The following is a 16,858-nucleotide window of genomic DNA, read 5'->3' as shown; positions in this document are numbered from 1 at the left end:
TTTTCTATTGCGTGTTTTGGAATTGCCCACAATGGTATCTTGCTGCTTAACTTGTATCTGTACTTCTTCCAAACTCTCAGCAGTGCCTGTCTTAAAATATGCATCCTAAACACAGAATCTACCTTCTTGTCATACAACAAATATGCATGCCAGCCAAACAACAAATCATGGCCCTCCCACAAGCTCATCTTTGATGATACCAGCCCAAACCAGTACTCCACCTCCACCTTGCTGGCGTCTGAGTCGGACTGGAGCTCTCTGCCCTTTACCAATCCAGCCACGGGCCCATCCATCTGGCCCATCAAGACTCACTCTCATTTCATCAGTCCATAAAACCTTAGAAAAATCAGTCTTGAGATATTTCTTGGCCCAGTCTTGACGTTTCAGCTTGTGTGTCTTGTTCAGTGGTGGTCGTCTTTCAGCCTTTCTTACCTTGGCCATGTCTCTGAGTATTGCACACCTTGTGCTTTTGGGCACTCCAGTGATGTTGCAGCTCTGAAATATGGCCAAACTGGTGGCAAGTGGCATCTTGGCAGCTGCACGCTTGACTTTTCTCAGTTCATGGGCAGTTATTTTGCGCCTTGGTTTCTCCACACGCTTCTTGCGACCCTGTTGACTATTTTGAATGAAACGCTTGATTGTTCGATGATCACGCTTCAGAAGCTTTGCAGTTTTAAGAGTGCTGCATCCCTCTGCAAGATATCTCACTATTTTTGACTTTTCTGAGCCTGTCGAGTCCTTCTTTTGACCCATTTTGCCAAAGGAAAGGAAGTTGCCTAATAATTATGCACACCTGATACAGGGTGTTGATGTCATTAGACCACACCCCTTCTCATTACAGAGATGCACATCACCTAATATGCTTAATTGGTAGTAGGCTTTCGAGCCTATACAGCTTGGAGTAAGACAACATGCATAAAGAGGATGATGTGGTCAAAATACTCATTTGCCTAATAATTCTGCACTCCCTGTATATTTACAGATGGATACTAAAAAGATTTTAAAGTTGTTTTCTAATAGCCTAGCCTGCACACAGTGGAGAATAGCTATTTCTAAATTGGAGAATATATAGCCCAAGGAACCATTTAAATTTTAAATTACTGCATTTTAATAAACTCAAGCAGACCTCCCATGATGTTTCTGACCATTTAATGTAGAGGTAGAGGGGGAAAAAATGACTGGGGAACAGAAATGGAAGAAGGTGCCAAAGAAATGATGTTCTTTGGAGATGGGGGAAAAGATGTTGCTGGAAATGAAGGAAGCTGCTGCTCAGAAAAGCTTACAGCATGATAAAACTGGTTAGACACGCAGTCTTTGTCTATTTCAATATTCTGTGGGTTACTCTAAGCCAGGAAATTATCAGTACGCTTAGAAAATGGTGGACCATAGACTGACTGGTAAGAGAAAAGGAATTTTTGACATCTTCAGATAGAAGGGATGTTGATGAACGACTGGAGAGTCATTGCTTATCATTTCATAAATTGGGTGGTATAGTGTGCTTATTGTGATAACTGAATCTCCTGACAGAGTGATTAATCTGTGGAATAGCTTGCCTCCCGGAGTTGTGGATGCTTCACCGCTGGAGCTTTTCAAGAAAAGATTGGGCAATGATTTGGACAATGAAGGACTCCTGCCTTGGGCAGAGGGTTAGACTAGAAGACCTCCAAAGTCCCATCCAGCCCTATGAGCCTATGAACATGCCATTTCCTGCTTTTGGTTCTATAAAAGGAAAAAAAAATACACGGAAAACATTTCAGGCAAGTCTAAGAAGCTGGCGAATGGGGCATTGTTGAAGGTCCACGCGTGGAACTTTCCAGGAAGACCCTATGCTTATGGCATGACATGGCCTGCTTTGGCTCCATTTTATTCCTTGATGTCAGATATTATCTAGTGAATTTTCTCTGCAGGCAGGAAGACCTGAAAATGCCCCCCCCACCGCCCAAAGGAAGAAGGAGTATCTGTCTTTCTGTGTGTTGGTATCAATCCCTAAGTAACCCAGGCCCAAACCGGGTAGCTAGGTAAAATAACATTTTTATGGGAATACTCGCAAGAAGACCAGAGGTATAGGGGAGTTTGGGAAGCATGCCAGCATAAGGCCCTGGCAAGCCTCTTCCTTGCACACCAGCCACCACCCTGCAGTCCTCAGCTCCTCTCAAGGGTGACCTGACTTTTGAGTGGGTGTGTAGCAGTGCCTTAATTTAACTTTTGTCCCACAAATCAGTAATAATTTATAAAAAGTATGTATTGGTATACACCAGGGGTAGGCAAGCTTGGCTCTTTTATGACTCGTGGACTTCAACTCCCAGAATTCCTGAGCCAGCCTGGCTCAGCTTGGAAACCTCTCCCTTTCCCCTCAGCATGGCTGGCTCAGGAATTCTGGGAGTTGAAGTCCACGAGTCATAAAAGAGTCAAGGTTGCTTACCCCTGGTGTACACACATTAAAGCTTTTTAATGTGTGTTAGCTATTAAAGTATAATTACATTTTTGACTTTTTTTAATTATTGGTTTTACGTGAATGCATATTTAAAGACTGGGTGCTTATAAATGTCTCCTACTTATGCATTGAAAACTGGGCTCCTTTCTGACAGAATTATAATTAAAAAGAAGAATTACTTAAAATACCACTTAATCATTGTGTCACTGAAGGATTTAGCCCTCATTAATTAGATGTTAATAAATAGTCATAAACAAAAAAGTGCTGTTTGAGATCCGGAATTTTAATGTAATCAGGAGAATAATGGGTCTTCAGACTAGGTGCTGGCTCTTTCATTCAGTATTAAATTGAGCGTGAAATTGTGATGCCATGCTAATCCTTGAGTTTTTTGTCATTGCCAATACCTACAAGAGGAAACACACGAGAGAACCTTTAGAGGCGAAGGGGAGAGGATACTTGCTTGAACATCCAAGAAGGCTGCTGAAGTTCCCTTAACCAGTTGCATCCTTCTTGATTAATTCCAACACCCTCCAGGAGTCTTACAAGGTCATATGTGGATCCCCAGAAAGACTTGGCTTTGGCCTCTGGCACTTCCCAAATGTTGCTATCAAAATGTGATTTAATGTGACTTTAAATCAGTCCTGTCCTTTGGGGGAGGGCAACCTGGCAGCGAAGGCCAGGTGTGACCTTTGGTCCCAAATAGGCTGCTTGAAGCCAACCTTCCCCTAGTTAGTACCGTCCAGTTTACGTCCCCTTATCTGTAGAAAGAATGGCCTCCCGACTACAGAAAAACCGTGGCTTCACCTCTGGTAAACTTGCTCTCAGTTGTTCATTTTGCCTCTTGACGCACCATTGTTCATTTAGATTGGAGGGATTCCCCACCACCACCACCACCACCATTTTTTCTTGCAAGTGCTTAGCCCCTACTTGTATTCACTGTGCACATACGATTGTGTATCGTCCAGCCCATCCACTGCAATCATGAAGTTCACAGATGATACCACTGTAGTGGGTCTCATTACAGATGGAAATGAAACATCCTACAGGGGGAGGTACAAAAACTATCCCTATGGTGTTTAGAGAACAACCTGCACCTGGACATTGGCAAGACAAAGGAGATGGTGCTAGAGTTCCGGAGGAAAAGAGAGGAACCTGCCCCACTTTGCATCGGGGAGGGGGGGCTGTGTGGAGAGAGTCTCCTCCTTTAAATTCCTGGGAGTCTACCTCTGCGAAGATCTTACCTGGAAAGTCAATACAACCCAGGTGGCCAGAAAGGCCCAACAGAGACTCCACTTCCTCAGGGTCTTGCGGAAGAACAGGGTAGAACAACGGCTAATGACCCTCTTTTACCGGTCTGCTATAGAGAGCGTCCTCGCACGGTATCGTGGTTTGGTATGCTGGTCTGACAGCCGCGGATAGGAAAGCATTACAGAGGATGGTGAGCACAGCACAAAACATCGTGGGCTGTCCCCTGACACCACTGGATGACCTCGCCAGGGCCCGCTGCCTTGGAAGAGTGAGGAAAATTCTCAGGGACGACTCACACCCTGGTCGGTACATCGGGTAGGAGATACAGGAGTATAGCCAGCCGTACCAACAGGCTGAAGAACAGCTTCCATCCATGGGCTGTCAGGCTCTTGAACGGGAAATAACTATGTATGATTGACTTGCGAGGCCGGTGTGTTGTGTGTAATTAGCTCCCATGGTGTAACAAGATGGTGGGTTTGTTGTCACTGTGAGTTGGGGTGGGAAGGGAGGCTCAGCCAATCTCAGTGTATACATGTTGTACTTTGATAATAAAGGTTCATTCATTCATTCCAACATTAATTTACTCCTGTGTTTTTCAAACTTGGCAACTTGAAGATGTGTAGACTTCAAATCTCAGAAATCCCCAGCCAGCATGGGGAATGGAAGCCCTCACATCTTAAAGTAGATAAAATTGTGAAACACCGATTGATTCTTAAATGCTAGGATCTTTTCTTCTCCATCCCACATCTAATTGTTGGATACTCTCCAGAGGAGGGAAGATAGGTTCCTTCCTCCCTGAAAAATTAGAATAGCAATCAAAACTGTTAATATTTTGGCTTGTTTTATGATGTGTTAGGAGTTCTAAAATTTTGTTCTGTTTTTTAGCCCATTCTTTATTTTGTTTTAATTGCTCATTAAATATGGCCAGAAAATTATAATATAATAATATAAGATTATAATTATTTTATATTTTTTCTGTTTCTGCAGAAAAAAATGTAAACACTTTTTTAAAAAAGCAATTAACCCACTTGCTTTGCTAACCTATCCATTTGGAGAGGAAATGTGGTGATGCACAGAAACCGCCCTCTCCCCATATTGGCTCATGATGATGGAACCTGCAATGCAATATACGTATCTGGAGGGTGCCAGAAGCAGGCTTCTTCACCAGATCAACTATATGTTATTTGATGGGATTTTATTTGCACCTCAGATCAGCCAAAAGATTTGTAATTCTCTGGTATACAATTAAAATGCCAATTATGGTTTAGCCAGCTCTCTCTGCTCTTTAACCTGAAACGATCTGTTGTTTTTTTCCCCTGTAAATCACCAGTGATGAATGTTGTTGGATGTGTTTTATTTTCCTTTTAATTTATGAACCATGAGCTGCTTTTTATAGGTGTTTTTTTTTGGAGGGCATCTGCCGATTTCCTAATTAAGCTTTGTTAGCATCTATCACTGCAGCTGTGCGAGTCTTAGAAAGGAAAGGAAATGGTTTAATTTGCAATAGGCTGGATGTATATATGTTCAGGGATAATTCCCCAACATTTGGCCTGCAGAGAGATAATATCACTGATCTGCTAAATGTGTTTTAAGGCAGGGAACGCAGCCTGGCATCGTCTTTTCTCTTTTCAGAACAGAGCTAACTGTTCTTGGGTGAAGGTAGGATTGACAAACTATCCAGTTTGCAAGCACAAATTGGAAATGAAGGTTCATTGTAACAGATTAACTGTGACTCCGTTATTGACAAATGTCCACTAAATGCAAAAGGATGCATTGTGGTGATTTAGGTCGTTTGCACCAATTCACAACATTTGCGATGGAGCGACAACATCAGTAAGTATTGCAGGTCCAATTGGCAAAAGAAAGCTCAGGGCCGCAGGGCTGGAAACGTGTGGAAAAGGCCTTCATCCCGCAGTGGATAGACAATGGCTAAAATGACGGTGATGATAATGATAACATTTGCATAATACTATCAGTTCTTAAACCAAAGGATTTGCCTCATTTGGGTGCAAATCAGCTCATTTATTGTACATCATTTACGCGAGAGTAATTTGTCAGAAAAATCTGATTTGTTGTCAAGGTTTCATTGTAACACAATCTTAGCCTTAGTCTCCTTGCTAAGATGCCAAAGAGGAAACTTGTTTGTGAACATACTGTACCCGTAGTCCTTGACTTACGACAGTTCACTTACTGACCGTTTGAAGTAACAGCAGCACTGAAAAAAGTGACTTATGAACATGTTTCACACTTACAGCCGTGGGTCACCTGATTTACATTTGGAGCTTGACAACTGACTCACCTTTATGACGGGTGCAGTGTCCCGGGGTCACGTGATCCTCTTTTGCAAACTTCCGGCAAGCAAAGTCCACGAGGAAGCCAGATACACTCAACAATCAGGTTACTCACTTAACAACTGCAGTGATTCTCTTCACAACTGTGGCAAGAAAAGTCTTTCAGAAAAAGGGGATGCTCCACGTGACTGCCTGGTTTTGAAGCTCTGTGTTGTCGGCTCCCTTCCTTACTAAGAGCTTAACCTGTTGACATGCTTACTCCAAATTGATCCCTGGTGTATCCCTGACTGTGATACTCTTCCCATTTCCGGCCTATTATCCAGTTTAGGTCATTTATTATAAAATGCTTTTCAGGTTGGATTGCATCTCGGAAGCACGCATGAAATATATACTTTGTCTTCCTGCCACAATCATTTCCAAGAAAAAATGATTAAAAGTCAGATACAGACCCCAGATGAAAGCCTGGTGCTCCCTAATCAACAAGTCTTAGGTATTTGTTGCAATATATATATCCTTTTCTCTAGAACTCAGAGGTTTGAATAGAAAAATAGTTCTGGTCCCAGAATCTCCTAGCAGTGTTTCTCAAGCTTGGCTACTTGAAGATATGTGGATTTCAACTCCCAGAATTCCCCAGCCATCGTCCTAGTGAATTTCCATGGTTGATTGGTGCCTTTGAACCTGGATTTCTCCAGCTCTGGTTCAATTCTGTAACCCCCACAACCATGTTTTTCTGTCTCACGACTGGAAAGGTTTGGCTATATCTGGTTTTATGCGCAGCAGGCTTGGTATCGTAAACTCCCAATAGCTGCTGCCGAAGGACAGTAGCAAATGTCTCCGAAAAAGCTGAACGGGTTGCGTTGCCACTCCTGTGTTAATGAAACCATTTTAATATTACAATAAATGAGGTCCCTCCACAATCCTCTCCATATTAAAGGGAATTGGATTGTTATTAGAGCATATTTCACAAAGATGGAAAGGAACTCTAATATGTGCTTGACTCTTAAAGCAGTTAATCCTATATTAATTGTAGTTGGGATCCATCTGTCCTTGTCGGATGTGAAGCCTTCATCGCTCGAGGAACGCTGGAGCGTCTCTGAAGGCGGAAGAGCTCCCCCTGCAGGACGTCTCTGACGCCAGCTGAGATTAATGTTGGATCGAAGGAAAGATCGTGGAAGGAAGGCTAGTATGTTTCCCCTAGGCAGGCAGTCCTCACCCTACGACCGCAGTTGAGCCCCATATTTCTGTTGCTAAGCGAGACGTTCGTTAAGTGGCCCTTGCTCCATTTTACGACTTTTCTTGCCACAGTTGTTAAAACGAATCACTGCAGGTGTTAAGTTAGTAACACGGTTGTTGAGTGAATCTGGCTTCTCCATTGACTTTGCTTATTGGAAGGTTGCAAAAGGGGATCACGTGACCAACCCACCCCGGAACACTGCAACCGTCGTAAATAGGAGCCAGTTGCCAAGCGTCTGAATTTTGATAACGTGACCACAGGGATGCCACAACAGTCGTAAGTGTGAAAAGGGGTCATAAGTCACTTTTTCAGTGCCGTTGTAACTTTGAAGGGTCACTAAATGAACTGTCGTAAGTCAAAGACTACTTGTACTTTCTCTTCTGGACAATGAGTTCATCCAGGTTTTGGAAGCCTACCCAAACCTCCCGTGAAGTCCCTCTTCAAGGCCTCTTCACTTCTTCACCCCCAACCCCACAATTATCTTTCTGGCTGGCTTTTCAAAGCATAAGGATGCTTTCCGTGGCTTGAATTGTTTTAAAACCTTAAGGGAAGACAAAAGCTCTGTTTTGAGCATTTGAACCCTTTGTGGCATGTCTGGCCACACTATCTCTTCTGTCTAGCTCCGGTAAAGAAAGTCCTGAAGATTTAGGAAGAGAAGCATTTATGTCGGGAAGACGGATCAGGGAATGGGCACATGGACTTGACTGTCTCTTGAATGCTCTTCCATTGGAACCACTCGGCAAGAGGAAGGATCGTTAGAACTTGCACTAAGAGGGTGTCAGAGCATAAGTCAAAATGTTGTTAGGTAAAGGTAAAGGTTCCCCCGCACATGCGTGCTAGTCGTTTCTGACTCTAGGGGCCGGTGCTCATCTCCATTTCAAAGCCGAGCTTGTCCGAGGACGTCTCCGTGGTCATGTGGCCGGCATGACTAGATGCCAAAAGCGCACGGAACGCTGTTACCTTCCCACCGTAGTGGTCCCTATTTTTCTACTTGTATTTTTACGTGCTTTCGAACTGCTAGGTTGGCAGAAGCTGGGACGAGTAACAGGCGCTCACTCTGCTACGCGGCACTCGGGATTTGACCCGCCAAACTGCCGACCTTCTGATCGACAAGCTCAGCGTCCTAACCCACTGAGCCACTGCGTCCCAAAAATGTTGTTAGAACCTAGGAAATGGAACACCATGCCCAACAGGTGTATTTTGGACTATAGTTCCCATCATTCCCTAACCACCACAGCTGTAGACCTTGCTGGAAGGACACTCTAAACACTGTATTCCAGGAGTATTGGTAGCTGCTGAGCGGGGATTATTGTCAGAGCTGCCCTCCTTCGCTCACAAATGCTTTGCTAGAGGCCAGTCTGCAATCAGCCTTGGGGGGAGGGAGCTGGGGGAAGATGAGGGGGGAAACGAAAGTGATCTTGGCGCAGTCCCGAGACATCCCGAGGCCGCGGACTTGGGAGTGGGATGCCACTGCTCACCCATCTAGTCCGCCGAATGCTGGGACAGTCACCAAAACATCTTCAAATGTGACGATGGGGAGATAAGGGGGATGGAAGGGAAAGTTAACTAGGAATCTTCGTGTGCAAACTCTTAGATCTGCCACTTGGCTTTTAGTGAAAGTAACATTTTCCCTACAAAAGGAGTCCAGAGTGTTTCCTTCCTAAGAGACCAGGCTTAGGCCAGGTCTGACAAGTACTGAAACATGACATATATCTCACTCTCCTCCCATTCTCTAGAGGAAAAATACCTATTGATGCATTAAAGGAAAGCATTAATTGGTGTGATTTCCAGGAGGGGAAGCATACATTTGTTTGCTTTATAATAATGGCTTTGGGATCCAATAAAGCTCTTACATTCGTAATGATGTCAGCCAAGTAATCAGTTTGTGGTTGATTACAGAGGTGGAATTAATTTAAAATCTTCTGTTGCTTTTAGTGGCTCAGTTTTAGATTTTTGAATTTCCCCCATCATGTTTTCCCCCTGGAAGTTTTGTAATAGCTGAATTATAAAAACTAGCTTAGTTGAACTGACAGAGTTACTACTTATCGTGGAATGTGTTGCTTCACTTTCTGCCCAGGAGGCAAGAGTTCAGTACTTGCAGAGTTATTTCCATTTTCACTTGTTGAGAATGGAGTCCATACAGCGTATTTGGTTTTGGCAAAAAGGTGCGAATACCCCTCGTGCTTCTGAATTTGGTCTTTGCAATTGGATGGGGGTACTAATCTGATTATGGTTGATTGGGATGCAGGACAAGGCACAGTGTTTTTGCAATCTGAAGAGTGTGATTTATTCTGATGCATAAAACTGCCAATGATTTATTTATTACTCACATTTCTATGCCACTCAATTCCCAGCAGTGCCAAGCAGCCTAAATAGAGAGGAGGGTGAGGGGGGCGGGGAAACTGTCCAAGTGGGGAGGAAGTGGCTTCACCTCATCCCAAGCAAGCCTGACTTTGGGTTTCAGGATCCCGTGGAAGCAGGGATTCTTCATCAGTGGCCAGGAAGTCCTCTGCTTGATTTGTCTTGTGGCCAGCTGTGCCTGTTCCTGGATCAAGAAGTGCCAATCACAATCATTCACGCCTTGGTCAATTCCCAAACGGATGACTGCAATGTGCTTTGCATGAGGCCGCCCCTGAAGACTACTAGAAAGCAGCAGTTGGTCTAGAATGTGTCATCACAGGCAGATTGGGTGCACCTCGGTACGCCCGTGTGGCTCCAGTACTCCATGAGCTACATCGGCTCCCAGTAGGTGCAATTCAGGGTGAGGGTGGCCCCTATAAAGCCCTTCAGGTTGTTTGTTCTCTGCAGCTCACAAAAACGTGTGCCTAATGTAACATTTGCTCATTAGAAAAGGTGCTACCAGATACTTCTGGATTCTTTTTCACTATCATAGCTCTCTTCCTACAACATCTACCTGACAATGGCTGGTGACTCAGCTAAATATCTCAAGGCCAGGTTTGAAGGAACATGATGTAGGAGCCCTGTTAAATCTGAGCCGAGCAGATTAGGACTTATTCTGCTACTAGGACCTCATGGTCCTCCAGATGTGCTGAAACTCAACTCTCACCATGTATGGCAAACAAGGAATGCTAGGAGTTGCCATTCCACAGTGCCTGAAGATCTATAGGTTGTTTTCCCATGGCCTTCTCAGGCTCAGATGGAAAACCTCCTTCCTAGCTCTCTATGAAATTGTGCTCTGGCATAGACTTACGCTGTGTATACATTTAGTATGTTTATATCCCACTTTTTTCTCTTTAAGAGCTGTCATTTCATTCCTCTTTATTTTGCTTTGATCAGACCCTACCTGTTTGGTCCGGGTTCAGACTTTAAGAATTTCTCAGCAGAGACAGGTTCAGAAAGGGCAACAAGGGCGATCAGGGACAAACGCTTGGTGAAAAGGGATGAAAGGAAGACAGTGAGTTGACGGTAGCAATAGCACTCAGACTTGTATACCCCTTCACAGTGCTTTACTGTTGTGATTCAGTGTCAGCCTGTGGTTCCGGCAGCTGAGTTGGATGATTCTGAAGAGGAGGAAGAGGAGGGGTTTGGAGAGCCTTTGGTGTCAGAGGAAGGTTCTGATGCACTGCAGGACTCTCAGCCTTGTCTTGTTCCTCCTCAGACTCAGCTGTGTGAGCATGAGGGATTGGAAGAAGACGATCCACAGCTGGCTCTGTTCAGGGACGCTAGGAGCAGGAGGCAATCTAGCAGAACAGAACAGAGGAAAGCAATGAGGCAACTCAGGAGAAGGCAATGAGAAGCCACGCCTTGGGACTGCTGATAAAAGGGGAATGTGTGGGAGGTGCTGGTTGCTGAAGGCAACCGTTTGAAGATCTTCTGCTAGAGTCCTGGTCTGTTATTCTTGTTTAACTCTTGTTTAACCTTTTGGATTAAGTCTTGTTTGAACTTTTCGTTTAACTTTTGTTTGAATTCTTTGTAAATAAATTTGGTTGGTTTTTTTCCAGCCTGTTGATTATAAAAAGGGGTTGTCCCTGACATTCAAACAGGGCCGGTCATAAGCTGGAACAGAACATTTACTAAGCAGTTTACAGAGTCAGCATATTTGCATCCCCAAGCATCTGGCTCCTCATTTTAATGACCTCAGAAGGGTGGAAGGCAGAGTCAACCTCGAGCCAGTGAGAATCGAATAAGTATCTGGTAGCATCTTTCCTGCTGGCAGTTGGCAGAGTCAGCCCGCAACACTGCATTCTAACCACTGCGCAACCACTCGAGAAGAGAGGACTTGGGGGAGTAGATTGCACTTTTCAAATATATTGCACTGAAGATGATCCAAGATTTGCTCCCCCTACCATTCCAGAGCAGTCCAGTAGGAAATGACAATGCAACCCTAGGAAGGCAGCTTTTGTTCTGTTCTGTTTTACATAACTAGGTTCCTTCATTTGAGAGTGAATAACATTTCCCAGAAGGATGGTGGAATTGCCTTCATTGGACATCTTTAAGTGGAGGTAGATGGCCATCCATTCAAGGTGCTTTAACTTATAACCCTATAGCTGCCCTCCCATGATCTCAGCAGTCTTTCCAATCTGAGATTCACACCAGTCTCTCCTAATTTGTCCATCTTGGGAGGTAGGTTGGGTCACACAGGAAGTTCCATGGTTAAGTGAGAATGTGAGCTTTCATCTTTGGACAGGAAAAACCCAATATAAATCCGATATATTTATGGGTAATGTCCGATGGTGTGAAAGCTATTGATGGTATGCGTATCTGTGTTTTTAACCAATGTATGCAATTTTCCCTCCACAGCATGTGGTAGCAAGTAATTCCGTGCACACATTTTCACACTGAGAAAGGAGGTTTCTTGCTTTAGTGCATGGCTTCTCAGATTTGCAAAGATGAAATACTCTTTTTCTGCCTGGGTTCAAGAAAGTCACAAAACGCTGATCCTGAGTTGACAAAACACAGTAGCCTTGTTCACATCACACGCGGTATCTGAACAGAAGCCCTAAAATAATTCCTGTGGCTTCCACAGCCTACTATCACAATAGCTGCTTCCCAGAAGGTGCCGAGGCAGCAGTGAGCAACTGCTCCTACTTCTTCTGGCCTGGCCTGGGGTGTGGCGAAGCAGCCCGTCCTGGATTTGGCCTTCTGGTTTGGGGGGATTTTGCTCTTAATGCTTAGCTGATGATATCTTGCTTCTGCTATTATAAGGGTCAGGAATTCAAATGGCTTAATTTATATTACAGGTAGTCCTCGATGTACGAACACAATTCAACCCAAAATTTCTGTTGCTAAGGGAAACAGTTGTTAATTTTGCCCCATTTTACAACCTTGCTTGCTACGGTTGTTAAGTGAATCATTGCAGTTGTTAAATTAGTAGCATGGTTGTTAAGGGAATCCAGCTTCCCGTGGACTCTGCTTGTCTGAAGATTGCAAAAAGGGGATTACATGACCCCGGGACCCTGGGACCGTCATAAATAGGAGTCAGTTGCCAAGGGACTGAATTTTGATCACGTGACCCTGGGGTGTGAAAAACGGTCATAAGTCACTTTTTTCAGTGCTTTGAATTTTGTAATTTTGAACAGTCACTAAATGAACTGTTGTAAGTAGAGGACTACCTGTAGTTCAGAGCTACATAAACCTTAAGAAGGAAGGGATCAATTCACCTGCCCAAGGGTACGAGGCTTTCTTCTTCCTAGTGTTGCTTTGTGTGTGTGTGTGTGCGCGCGCGCGCTATTTATTTCTTAACAAACTTTTTGTGAGTTAAAATCTGAATGGAAGAGATGGGGAGTCTGTGCTAAAAACTGAGTAGCACGAGGCAGATTGGGGCTGCTTTTCTTGAGATATTGGTTTGCAGCTTCTGGACAAACGATTAATTCTCTGCTTTCTTGGTTTTCAGCCTGTTCCAGCACTACTGCTACAAGCAAGGAGGCATGCGGCACACTTCCTACACCTGCATCTGCGGCAGGTAAAGCACCGGGGGGGGGGGGGAGAGGAACATTGATTTTCCAAAGAATGGGATTAATACGGAGCTTGTACATAGCAACAGGGAAGCTTTTAAATTAAGTGCAGGTTATTTAGCATGCCTAGATCGAATACTTCAGTGGGGGGGAAAAGGGAACATTTATCGAATGAGGCCCATAATAATGGAAGGCCTTGGAGTGGCTGAATCTGGCACAGCCATGCAGAGAGCTGGGATGATGGCTTGCATATTCCAGAGAGCTGGGATGATGGCTTGCATATTCCAGAGCTGCTGACACTCTTGATTCTAAGGCAGATTTCCCCAAACTTCCAGCTTTGCAGACTGGCAAGGATGTGGGGGGGGGGGAGAAGAGGGGATGGTTCCAGAGCAGCCAAGCGTGCACACGCAGCTCTAACCCTCTTCTGTGGTCTGTGGCTGTTACAAAATAGAATTTACTGTACGTATGTCCAAATGGTAACACTCACCTACCAGTTTATTTATTTATTTATTTATTTATTTATTTATTTATTTATTTATTTATTTATTTATTTATTTATTTATTTATTTATTTATTTATTTATTTATTTATTTATTTTGTATACCGCCCTTCTCCCGAAGGACTCAGGGCAGTGAACAGGGCAATACATATTAAAAAACGAGATACAAAAATTAAAAGTGATTAAACAACAATGCCCATGAATAAGTTAGTACACATAAAAAAGTTAAAACAGATTTATAAAACCCAACCCCATCCCATCAGGCCAGGCCAGCTTGTTCAAAAAGGTAGGTTTTGAGATTGCGCTGGAGATCACTTCATTGCTCAGAAACCAGGGTTGGTTTTTGTCTGCTCCCCCATGTCCAGTCTCTTCTTAAAAACTTCCAGTGCTCCAACCCTGGAAGTTTTTAAGAAGAGACTGGACAACCATTTGTCTGAGATGGTATAGGTTCTCCTGCTTGAGTGGGGGAGGGCTGGACTAGAAGACCTCCAAGGTCCCTTCCAGCTCTATTCCATTCCATTCCATTCCATTCTATATTTTCTATTCTATTCTATTCTATTCTATTCTATTCTATTCTATTCTATTCTATTCTATTCTATTCTATTCTATTCTATTCTATTCTATTCTATTCTATTCTATTCTATTCTATTCTATTCTATTCTATTCTATTCTATTCTATTCCGTTCCATATTTTCTATTCCATTCTATTCCATTCCATTCCACAGTGTTTTTGCAATCTGAAGAGTGTGATTTATTCTGATGCGTAAAACTGCCAATGATTTATTTATTACTCACATTTCTATGCCACTCAATTCCCAGCAGTGCCAAGCAGCCTAAATAGAGAGGAGGGTGAAGGGGGCGGGGAGACTGTCCAAGTGGGAGGAAGTGGCTTCACCTCATCCCAAGCAAGCCTGACTTTGGGTTTCAGGATCCCGTGGAAGCAGGGATTCTTCATCAGTGGCCAGGAAGTCCTCTGCTTGATTTGTCTTGTGGCCAGCTGTGCCTGTTCCTGGATCAAGAAGTGCCAATCACAATCATTCACACCTTGGTCAATTCCCAAACGGATGACTGCAATGTGCTTTGTGTGAGGCCGCCCCTGAAGACTACTAGAAAGCAGCAGTTGGTCTAGAATGTGTCATCACAGGCAGATTGGGTGCACCTCGGTACGCCCGTGTGGCTCCAGTACTCCATGAGCTACATCGGCTCCCCGTAGGTGCAATTCAGGGTGAGGGTGGCCCCTATAAAGCCCTTCAGGTTGTTTGTTCTCTGCAACTCACAAAAACGTGTGCCTAACGCAACATTTGCTCATTAGAAAAGGTGCTACCAGATACTTCTAGATTCTTTTTCACTATCATAGCTCTCTTCCTACAATGTCTACCTGACAGTGGCTGGTGACTTTCCATTGCAAAGGGTGGGCAACCTTTGGCTGGCTGAGGGCCCCAAGAGGCAAGGCAGTGATGGGGATCAACTGAGCTGGGTCTTGCTGATACTTTTTTCTTGGGCTTTGGCGGGGGTGGGGGTGGGGGTGGGGGGTTGGGATTTGGGTGACACTCTTTGCAAGGTCAATTCTTAGAAACATCTTTTGTGGCTTACAGGGTGTAGGTGTGTTTCCCAGCTCACAGTGGAACATACTGTCACTTTTGGATTTGGTGCTTGGGGGCTATAGAGAGGGCTGGAGGTTACAAAACACTCAGTATTCAGTGAATTGGCCTGGAGCTTTTCCTCCGGTGTGTTCAGTCTGGAAAGCACAATTAGCTCTTCTTTGGGGAGGGGGGATTGTTTTTCTAAAATAGGGGGGGGATTCAGCCATAACCTGTCATACGGCACAACAGAAGGCTATCAAATCCACTGAGCAGCTTCTGTGGGGCACCTTTTTAATTGTTGCCGTGGTTCCTGGCAGAGAGCTGAGCTGAACTAACTTGTGCCATCGTAAAGCTGCTAAGTTGGCACAATAAAAATAACATCTCGCTGATCAATATTTCCAGCAAGGAGGAAATGGGACTTAAAGAGTCTTCATTAAAAATAAAAGAAGTCATGCTGGCAAAATTAGGGGAAGTGCAGAGATGGCTGAGCAGCCATCAAGTGCTGAAATCCTTTCATGCATATTTAATCTGGGGTTAATTGATTAGCCGAATTCTGTATAAAACATCCTGTGAGTGCAAATGGGAAGTGGGCGGGTTTGCTTGGCCTGCACTGGATTGGCCACGCCAGAAGCTGCACTTTCCCTAAATGATGGGAAACAGCTTGGCTTCTTTTAGAGCCAGCCCTACATGAGGAGCTTCCAAGCTCCATCTGGAAACAGCTACCAAGGGAGGGAGGGGGAATCTGTTCCTCTTGCTCTTCTTTCCGGGGAGAAGCAGAGAGAAGGAATAGTGCGCCCACCCGCCCTCCATCACCCGAGCTTATGTATGGGGCAGCAACAAGCTTCCCTATGGCTCCTCTGCATTCAGCTTTCCCTCGCCTACCTCTCCCCCAGCATGTTAAAGGATTGGAGAATTGTACCCCCAGCTCTCCTGGCTGGGTTGCTGCAACAGTGTAAAGAGGGGGCAGCAAAAAGCCCTTGTTTGCTGAGGATTGGCCCTGCCACCTGAAGGACCAGCTCAGTGAAATGGGAGAGAGAGGCTGGAAGGCGGAGGTGCCCCAAACATTTATCCTCCATTGTTTCAGCACTGGTGTGCAGTTTGAGGGAATAGAAATTGCTGCCTCAATTGGTTGTTGCAAAAGTCCACCAACACAGATGGAATTAAGAAGAGCCTTTGATTTATCCTACCATTTAAAAAATGATATTGAAGCCATCGTGGGATTTGGAAAGAGCCATGGTGGCATGGTGGTTAGAGGGCAATATTGCAGGCTGACTTTTCCCACTGTCAGCAGTTCGATTCTCACCAGCTCAAGGTTGACTCGGCCTCCTATCTTTCCAAGGTCAGTAAAAATGAGGACCCAGATTGTTTGGGACAATATGCTGACTCTGTAAACCGCTCAGAGAGGGCTGTAAAGCACTGCGAAGCGGTACATAAGTCTAAGGGCAACTGCTATTGCTTTTTTGGATGCTGCTGATCCCTGCCTAAAGGCTGGTCATGTTCTCTGGTTGGGTTGGATAGTAATGTCCCTCAGATGAGGAGGTGGGTAGGTGCTGTTGCAAACTCCAGCTGCTGGGCAGATTTGGTCTCTGGCAAGATAACAAGAGTGCAGAACTCTGAGAAAGAGCATGATTTCAACAGTACGAAGCGACATGGC

General features: G+C 44.5%; 1 protein-coding gene across 1 annotated transcript in view; it reads left to right on the top strand.

Annotated features, from left to right (window-relative positions):
- Window positions 1-16,858, top strand: part of PEPD (peptidase D) — a 178,911-nt gene that overhangs the window by 114,345 nt on the left and 47,708 nt on the right. The window contains exon 10 of the mRNA XM_081335811.1: window positions 13,062-13,130. Within this exon, the coding sequence (XP_081191937.1) occupies window positions 13,062-13,130 (69 nt within the window). The remainder of the gene's footprint in view (window positions 1-13,061; window positions 13,131-16,858) is intronic.

This window comes from Vipera berus (assembly GCF_964194415.1).
Source record: "Vipera berus genome assembly, chromosome: 10".
Lineage (NCBI taxonomy): Eukaryota > Metazoa > Chordata > Lepidosauria > Squamata > Viperidae > Vipera > Vipera berus.
This window is presented reverse-complemented; position numbering and strand designations above follow the sequence as displayed.